A 10,094-nucleotide genomic window follows, 5' to 3' on the forward strand; every position below is an offset into this window, starting at 1 on the left:
TTATTTATTTTATTTAAAAAAGAAAAAGAAAAACACTCAAAAGCCCATGAATGATCTGAAATAAAATAAGAAAAAAACTCTCAAAAACACTTTAAACTAAATAATTTAAAAAAAAGACTGAAATTGTCTGTGAATCAGCTGATGGGCAAAAAAAACCTTCTTTTCTTATTTTCTTCTGATTTAAGGGTTAATGTGCGTGATTTGGGCTGGTTTTGGGGGAGCTGGGGTCAGCAGCAGCAGCACCTATAATGATCCGGATCTGCGCGTGCGGGAGGTCCCCCTCTGTGGGAGTGGTCTCCGCGGGTCACGTGGTCTCCGCCTTTGTTGATTTGATTCAGAGAAGAAGAAACAGGAGGACAAAAAAAAAAAGTCCCGGTCCGATTCAACCGACCGACCGACCGACTGCAGCCGCCAACCGTCGCTCCTGCTCGGCCTGGATGCAGCTGGAAGCCCCGCTGTTGGAAGCGTCTCCTGGATCTACGCGTCCGCGGCGCTCCGCGGTTCTCCCCGCCCGGTTTGAGAGCTTGGCAGCGGGGCTGGGGGATGGAGGCTCGGCCCGGGCTGTGAGCAGACGCTTCGAGGGCTGGAGGAGGTGTGGGGGTCGGCGTGCGAAGGAGCCCCAGGCCCTGCTCCGCTTTGTTGTCCCCGGCTCCTGTTAGCAGCGCACCTCCGGCTCCGGAGCTCCTGCAGGAGGTGAAACGCGCGGATCGTGTGTTTTTGGACCTAATCCGGAGAAAAAGACTCTTTTTGTTTGTGTTTTTCTGAATCTGTCCGTGCACACCGATCTGCACCTCCATCTTTACTCCTCTCTTTACACCTCCAGCCCTTCTCCCTTTATTTCTCTCCTCTCTGTACTCCTCCCTCCGCCTCCATCATGGCTCCGCCGGGCCGGTTCTCCGGGTCCCGCTGCCTGCTGGTCCTGTTGGTCCTGCTGGTTCTCCCCGCCGCCGTCCGGACCTCGTTCCCCCGCAGCGGATCGGACTGCGGCCCCGGGAAGGCCGCCGACTGTCCAGGTGAGACTTCCTGTTTATACCTGCACAGGTTGGAGGGTTCGGCTTCTGCTGCTGGAGGTCAGAGGTCACGCTTTATTCGTTTATTGTTGTCATAGCAGCTGCTGATTTTAGGGATCTGAACCATCCTTCAGGGTCAGAGACAAACTTTGATTTCTTTTTTAAATCTGCCTTTTGCCTTTTTTATCAGAGCCGATAACAAAGAGTGAAGCTTCATCAGCAATGATGCAAAATCAGTTTACACATAATACAAATATACATTCACCACATCAACATCACGTCTACAGCAGTACATGAAGTATTCAGATCCTTTACCAAAGTACTAATACCACGCTGTGAAAATCTCGGTTACAAGAAACAGCCCTCAACAAAAATTTTTAAAAAAAAAAAAACGAAAAAAAAACACAAGCAAAAACAAGCAGAAAAGAACGCACCTCAAAAACTCAGAAATATATTTAAAATAAAAAATGAAAGTAACCCTCAGAAACTCAATGTTATTTAAAAAAAAAACAAAATGGAAAAAAACTCATTAATTAAAAAAAGAAGACTAATGGAGCCAAATTCAAATAACTTTATTAGCATCAAAAAGGTTTTTGCCAAAGCAAGAAACAAAACAAACAAATGTCATTTTACACATATTACAAATATTCATTCATTACATATACACATATTAGGCATTATCACTCCTCTGTGTATCTATCTCCAGCTGTGGATAAAGTACTCCGATCATTTACTTAAGTAAAAGTACTAAAACACACTGTCAAAATAAAAGTAAGTGTAATCAGGAAAAAGTACTTAAAGTATGACAGGTAAAAAACAAAAAAAACAAAACACCCCAAAAACTCAAAATAATTTAAATGAAAAAGAAAAAAACACCCCAAACCTTTAAGTTATAAAAAGGAGGAAAAACACCCCCACATTTAAAATTATTAAAAATATAAAAACCACAAGCAAACAAAAAACCCTCCTCAAACCTCCAAGTAATAATAAAAAAACATCCAAAACCCAAAATTATAAGCAAATAGAAAAAACACAACAAACTGAAAACTCGTAAAAAAGAGAAAAAGACTCAATATTACAAAAAAAATATAGAAATAAATTCATTCTTTCTTTCGTTCGTTCGTTCGTTCATGACGTCCATCATGTCGGAGCCGTCACCATGACAACAGATTGATGAGGTCACTAACGTCACCTGAACACACGGAGATCTCTGACCTGCTGAGGAGTGTGTCACCTCAAAGCCTCCACGTTACTGTGTGTGTGTGTGTGTGTGTGTGTGTGTGTGAGCGTTAGTGTGTGTGTGTGTGTGTGTGTGTGTGTGTGTGTGTGTGGGTGTGTGTGTGTGTGTGTGTGTGTGTGTGAGGGTGTGTGTGAGTGTGTGTGAGGGTGTGTGTGTGTGTGTGTGTGTGTGTGTGTGTTGACCACTCCTCACTTTAGTCGGGTTCTATTTTAGGGTTAATTACAGGGAGGAGAAACAGGGCGAGGTTCAATGAAGGAGTACCCTGTGTGTGTGTGTGTGTGTGTGTGTGTGTGTGTGTGTGTGTCCCGCAGTCTGCTGGGACCAGTTGTTGCACACCAGTCCGCCTCACTCCTGGTCCTGGTCTTACTCTGAACTGGTTGTAAGTCGGCGTTCTCACGGAGCTTAAAGCTGCTCTGAGTCAGATTTTGGGGATTCGTTGGCGTCTGGCGGCGAGGATTACAGATTCGAAGCAGTTGAAGCTGCTCCCGGTTAGAATTCCTTCAGTGTTTCGGGTTTTGAGCGGGAGCTGGATTTTCTTTATCTCCAAAACAAAAACTGACTTAAACCAGAAAACACACAAAAAATCACACCAACGTTCCTCTGTTATTCCGAACACGACGTTATTCTGAATTTGATGCGGCTCGTCCGAACGGCTGAATGAGGCCTTTTTCCAAATTTCAAATCTTGTGAGTTATTTTCAGTATTTCGGAGCGTTATCCGGACTTGTAAACAGCCGGTTCAGAATAATCGTCTCAGTTTTTAAAGCAGGTCGTGACACACGGTCGCCTCAAACCAAACCTGCCGTCTGCGGGGCGACAGCACACCTGCAAAATTTTAACTTTGGTCTTCAGTGTCTGCAGTATTTTAAAATATAAAAAATATGATTTGGATATTATTATTTCCACATTGTGACGTAATAAATGACACGATAATCAGAGTTTGCACGTCTGCGTGTAAAATAATAATAATAATAATAATTCCACTCTTCGTCTTTTTCATCAGCTCAGTGGAAATATTGTATTGATTATTGTTTTTCTCTCACGGCTCTGATCTAAATCCAGAAATCTAAAACTGAAACCGTTCTCGATGATCTTAAAAAACTCGTTTGAAAGAGTCGCTTTTGGATTATTTTTGGATCTGAAGGCTGAAATGTTTGTGATTTCTATTTTCAGAGGATCTGAGCTCTCCTCCTCGCAGGCGTTCGGCTCACAGTTTGTCGTTTAGGAGCTCGTGACTCGTCCGGTCCGGAGTCTGATCCGCACGTGTTGGCTGCGATCTCAACTTTTGTCCCTGAAATAGAAAAAAAAGAGACTGATCTGTTTTTCAGACGGAGATCTTCACACAAACGACCCAAAATCTGCTGGTTCAGAGTCGATGTCGTCAGACAGAGAACGTCTTTGACAGCTGATGATCTCAGCTGCCGACCGTTTAACGTGTCGTATCTTACGTGTCCATGCATGTGTCCTAAATGTAGTCCAGATTGTGTATCTGAGTGTGAACTTCCAGCTCAGCTCCTACAATAAGTCCAAAATACTGACGGGTAACGAGGGATTTCTGGGAGATGTAGTCCTCGATTTCACAGAGGAATTGTGGGAATTATGTGATGCAATAACAGCTCTCGTAGCTCCTCTGTGACTCTTTGTTGTACATCATGTGACCTAAAACGTATTGCAGTTTTACGAAATATGGCTTTTTCAAATGGCCTGAAACACCACCTCATGTGAGCGTGAAAAATGGGACTTTTTTTTAAAAATCGGCGTGTTTCTGTTGTTTTATATTCGCAGTTTCAGTTTGCACTTGGAGGTTTGACAGAAAGCGGCGTTGCGTGAGCAGACGCGGTTGTGGCTCGCTGCGGTGAAGCAGCTGAGACTCGTGGTTGAGTCTCTTGTTGTAACTTGCTCAGGTGGGCGTGTCGAGTTTGGGGACAGGTAAAGAGGGGGGCGGAGGAAACACACCTGATGACACTCTGAAACCTCTTTCCCACCTGCACGAACATGTGGCTTCTGTAATTAACGGGACAGAGTCACCGTCAGCGTGTTTCCCTGGAGAAATGACTGCAGAGCTCAGAATAGATTTATTTATTGTCGTTGTACATGAACAATGAAACTGGATGCAGTCTTGTCAAACTAAAACATCTATAAAGGTATATAAAGAAAAAAATAACAAAAAAATGAAAAACTAAATGTAAAAATATGTTAAAAAAGAGAGAGATTCTAAAAAGGAATAAAAACATATCACACATATAAGACAGATTTTACATTTCAGCGGTGTTCGTGCACGTTTATTTCCCTTAATATTGCACAGGTCAGTGTTTGGCTGTGTTACGTGCAGTTTATGGCTTTTTGGTGAAAACTGTCTTATAGTCTGTTTGCCAGGTTTTATCTATTTTATTGTTTGTGTTTTTTGGCTCAGACGGAGGCACCCGAGTAGACGCTTCGACATCTTTTTCAGCACGTTGAAGTGACGCGCCGCCACGGTGTCGTCCGTGTCGGTCAAAGCGGTGCACGAGCACAATTTTAAAAATGCTTTGAGTTTGAAAGAGAGAGTGAATAAAAAACACACATAAGAAAAACAAGTAACCACTTTAACATTTTTCAGGCTGCTTTTATCTGCTGAGAGTCAGAAAACAAACTCGTGTACACGGCTCAGCTCTACTGGCAATAAAGAACCAGTCATTCAAATATACGCGTTAACTGGTTTTACACAAACTCACGGTGACGAGCTGCTGGGCGATGATGTCGGTGAGGTGCTGGTGTTCGGACAGCTGAGCGGAGCTGCCTAATGAAGCCGGCGAAGGCGAGCAGCGGAGCAGATCTAATGCAGATAAACGTTCAAAGTATCCGCTCCGACTGACAGTGAAAACTGTGACACGGTCGACAGGCAGGCAGCCGTTTCGACCTCTGCAAAGAGTTTCCAAGAATAAATGGAATAAACGAACGAGTTTCAATGGAGCTTTTCTTTTCACAAGATTCCTGTTTTCCACATTAGACAGAGATCGCTCCAAGAAATTTCCTAGAAAGTCATTTGCAAGTTAGTGACCTATAAAATTAAACAGAAATAGGAATTATAATGTTGTTCATGCACTTTCTGGTGTGATTCGGGTGTTTTTGTTTTGCAGGCCTGCAGGTTTGAAAGCCATGTTTTCTTTAAAAATCTCCAAAAATTTAATAGAAAAAGAAAAAAGGCTAAAAATTTTAAGAGAAAAAAGTAATCTCAAAAAATTAAAGAATTTTTTTTGAACAAAACAAAAATTTTGAAGGAAAAAAAATATGTATGTTTTAAAGAAAAACAATTTTTTAAAGTTCCCAGAAAATTAAGCGAAGAAAAAAAATCACAATCACAAAAATTACAAAAGAAAAAAAATTGTCAGAAATTTTTAAAAATCACCCAAAATTTCAAAGGTTTTTTTTTTTTTTTTTAAACCAAAAACTATATGTATAGTCGAAAAACGTGCCCTCCAGACCTGCAGTTCTGTGGGTTTGGAAGACATGTTTTCTGTTCATTTGTTTTCTTTCAACTTTGTGTCATTTTTGGAAAGATCAGTCTTTTTTTAAAAAAGGACACGATGCCAACTCCCGTACAGAAATGAATTTCCACATCGGTGAGGAAGAACCTCGGGTGTCCGTATACTTTTGGCCGTGTTGTGGAGCTGCAGTGATGCTGAAGTCTGAGGAGAGAAAAACAAGCAGCGAGATGAAATCACCGAGGCGTGAGAGCGAGTCCCTCCTCGCCTCGCTGAGCTTCAGCTCGAGGTCTTCGGTTCGAGGTCTTCGGTTCGAGGTCGTCGCTCGCCGTCGCCGGCTGACCTCAGATGGGCTTCAGCTTCCTCATCACTGAAGCTTCATCAAACCGCCTCCGATAAACTCTGAAGACTCAGCAGCTCTGAACAAACTGATCACCGATGATGGGATGTTGTTGTTGCTCGTGTCTCAGTTCACTGAATCCGAGTCCTGAATCAGGCCAATAAAAATCAGGTCTGGTTCGGGAGACTTTCTTTTGTCGTGGTTTAACACTTTTCCGCTGAGCTTTAACATGAGTCGGCTGAAAAACTCTTTTTAATCGCGGTAACTTTCTCCAAATAACTCAGGAACTTTTACCAAACTCGGGAACATTGTCTGCATTTTGAGCGCAGGAACCAGGTTTCCACGTTTGTTCAAAAACCCCCTAAACTGTCCCTGATACAGGTCTTCTGATGGTCCAGGAACTGTTATTGACTTCTGCACATCTTTAATCCGCGATAACATCACTGATGTTAAAAGCGGTTTAGTAATCGACGTCTGCAACAGCAAAAGAAAGACGGAGATAAAAAGAGAAAAACGAGGAACAAAAGTGAACTTGATGAAGACGAACGTCAGTGCGGTTCGAACAAAAGAAGCAGATCGTCTTTAACTTCCTGCTGGGAAAAAAAACGACTTTAAGTGTCTGAACGTCGCTCATTCCTCCACAAACGCCACGAGAAGTTCCCTGCAAATGTCCAGAAAAGACAAATGTGGACGTCACATAGATGTCTTTTCTGGACATTTGCAGGAGACTTCTCATTACGTTTGCAGGAGGCTGCTTTTATTACGTTTGTGCTAAATTTATTGCGTTTGTGCTAAATTTATTACGTTTGTGCTAAATTTATTATTTTTGTGCTAAATTTATTACGTTTGTGTGATTATAACATTAAAAGCTGCAGATATTTGTTATGTTTTTTGATAAATGTATTATTTTTGTGGGAAATGTATTAAGTTTGTGTGATTGTGACATTAAATCTGCAGATATTTATGTTTTTTGGTAAATTTATCATGTTTGTGCTAAATTTATTCAGTTTGTGGTATATTTATTATGTTCTTGGTAAATTTGTTATGTTTTTTGGTAAATTTGTTATTTTTGTGGTAAATTTATTCCATTTGTGTTTTTATTTCATTAAAAGCTGCAGATATTTATTTTGTTTTTTGGTAAATTTGTTATTTTGTGGTAAATTTATTCCGTTTGTGTGATTATAGCATTAAAAGCTGCAGATTTGCTCTGTTATGTTTGCGGTGTTTCAGCCGCTTCGTGCAGGTTGTGTTTTGTGATGTCTGTGTGTCTTCGGAGGCGTTTGTCTCCGTGTCCCCGCGGAGCCGTTGGGACGCGTCCCTGCAGACCCGTCTCTCTGTAAACACGCTGTGATTGGTCGGCGATGCAGCTGGGAGCGCGTTAGTTTCTGTGTCTGCAGACTCTCTCCTGGCTAAACAACAGATCAGTGATCAGAGTTATTGATTATTAGTTTTTGGTTTGAGCGCAGACAGAGAGGATCCTGGGAACACAGTGTTTCTGTTATTTTGTCCACCCCCCTCTGTGTGTGTCGGCAGGTCGTTCGTGCTGACTCAGCACATCCTGGTATTTACTAATTACAGGGAAGCGGGGGTCACGACCCCTGTAATTACCTGATCTAATTGGCTGGCCTGCAGGACCGCCGACCAATCAGCTGCCATCAGGAAATGACTACCCTGGATAATAGTGTGTGTGTGTGTGTGTGTGTGTGTGTGTGTGTGTTTCCCACACTGTGTTGTTGGTTCATTTTCAGGCACATTGTTTTAACCCTTTAATGTCCTCACTGAGAGAAAAGAAATTGTTTTTTTCACATTTTTTTTCCTTTGTGCACAAAAATAAATAAATAAGAATAAAGATAAAAACTGAATGCACAGAACACATAACATAAGATGGAAACTAAAATAAATAAAATGAAACCCGCTGACATTTTTAATAAAAATAAGCAGCATGAGAGCGAGTTAAAGGCTCGTGTGAGTTTTTATTTTCTTTTAAACATATTTCGGGCGGCGGCCTCTCTGATTTCTACAGTGACAGAGTGTTTGTGGACGTTTAATCCCGATTAATCCGTGTAAATCTCACAGAATCTAAAATAACGTCTCAGTTATTTACCTGAGACTTATTTTACAGAGAAATTATCGTTTTAAATCTTCTGGTATGTTTAGACACAAAGACTAATTTTATTTTGTGTTTTTTGTTTGTTTTTAATTTTTTTGTGGTTAAAGAAAACAAACAAACCTTTTTTTTTTTCCAGATCTGTCAGAGAAGAAGAGCGACCTGCGAGTGTGTGACGCCGGGACGTGTCGCTTCGGAGGAACCTGCCGCGAGAACGGAGCCGACATCAAGTGTGTCTGCCAGTTCCACGTGAGTGACGCACACACACGCACACACGCGCGCACACACACACACACACACACACACACCTCTCAGTGGGGTCTGGTGCGTAAAGACGCGTTTCCTGGACTACGAAGGCGTCTGGCTGAATCACCATGGTAACAGACGGGTCAGAGTGACGGTCTGCAGCAGGTTCAGTTTGGTCACACGCCGCTTTGAGCCGCAGTGACGCGCTGCACGACTGTCGCCTCCCGACAGTCGTGCATTTACACCGTCACCACATTTTTAGTTTTTTTTTTTTCACGGAGATTTCAGTTTATCAGAGATCCACAAATCCGAATCCGAGCGAGAATCCTGCTGACGTTATTCGGCCTGTCGTGGACGTGTTTGTGGTGTTTTCCGCTCGCTGTGACCGAAGAAGCTCCATCAGATCACATTAAACCTGAACGCGTCTCCAGATGTCTTAAATCAGGATGATTTCACATCAGATGTGATCTGATTCCTGAAAATCACCTCGGCGTCACCGCTTCCTCTGTTTTATGCTGCTGATACATCCGCGTGTTTATCACAGATATTATTCGATCTGTGAAATTCATTTTTCTTTGATTTGTTCAAAAACTGAAGTGATTTCTGGTCTCCTTCATTACGGGACGGATCAGACTTGAACGTCGTTTTTGAGCAGCTGATCACCTGTTTGAACTCGTGCATTTAGGAAACGTTATTTTCTGTCAGCTCTCGCCTGAACTGACGCTGTGATGTTGTGTCCTTAAATAAATGTGACGGCTGAAAACGTCCGCCGGGTTCATGGAGCGTCAGAGAGAGCCGGACTCATCGGGCTTCGCGGTTCAGGTCCTGAGGGTTTACCCGTGGGTGTCGTCTCACCTGTCCGTGCTTTTCTGTTACACACTAACGGAGCTGCGCGAGCATGACGTGGACTCTGATGATTGGTTTGTGCTGCCTGAGCGGACGTGTGCATTGGTTTCTCGTGATGATGAGCATCGTTATCGTGCGTTCACAGAGTGAGACCGGACAAAGACCGGGACTAAGTAAACGCGGTCCCTGTGTGTTTTCAGTGTCATAAGAAGTACGTCCCCGTCTGCGGCTCCAACGGAGACACGTACCAGAACGAGTGTTTCCTGCGGAGAGCCGCCTGCAAGAAACAGAGAGCCATCGCCATCATGACGGAGGGGCCCTGTTACCACGGTAACGCACACATTCACAAGTCGCCATGAATTATGGGGTTTCCAGAGTCCTAAATGTATCTTAACATTATAGATTTAAAAGAATCACAGTCACGTGATCTCTATGGAGGCGGTGCTGCTCAGTTTCTGTCGATTAACCCTTTAGATGCAGTTTGTGCTGCGTCAGCTGATGATATCATAACGTGTGTGTGTGTGTGTGTGTGTGTGTGTGTGTGTGTGTGTGTGTCAGATGGCGCCTCAGGATCTGGAGATGGAGGTAAACAGCTTCACATTTTATTTATGCACATATTTGTTGCTTTTATTATGCAATATTTTCTAAAAAATAATAACAATAATAATAATAACAATAATAATAACAATAATAATAATAATTTAAAACATGAACAACAACATAATAATAACAGTAAAACTGTAGAGGCCACGCTGCAGTGATGTTTTGGGTGTGTGCAGATGATGAGGGCTCTGGTCGCGGTAAAAAGGCCTCGAAATGTGGAAACTGCAAGTTTGGAGCTG

At 42.6% G+C, this 10,094-nt stretch overlaps 1 protein-coding gene across 1 annotated transcript; it reads left to right on the plus strand.

Moving 5' to 3' along the window:
• Positions 1–826: 826 nt before the first annotated feature.
• LOC121938953 (tomoregulin-1-like) lies at positions 827–10,091 on the plus strand (the record flags this gene model as incomplete). The annotated part of the gene is made up of 5 exons (XM_042482103.1): positions 827–1,013; positions 8,300–8,409; positions 9,453–9,582; positions 9,811–9,837; positions 10,032–10,091. Coding segments are annotated over exons 1-5 (466 nt in total), but the record flags the coding sequence as incomplete, so codon positions are not given.
• Between the last annotated feature and the right edge of the window lie 3 nt (positions 10,092–10,094).

This window comes from Plectropomus leopardus, unplaced genomic scaffold (assembly GCF_008729295.1).
Source record: "Plectropomus leopardus isolate mb unplaced genomic scaffold, YSFRI_Pleo_2.0 unplaced_scaffold3842, whole genome shotgun sequence".
Classification (NCBI taxonomy): Eukaryota; Metazoa; Chordata; class Actinopteri; order Perciformes; family Serranidae; genus Plectropomus; species Plectropomus leopardus.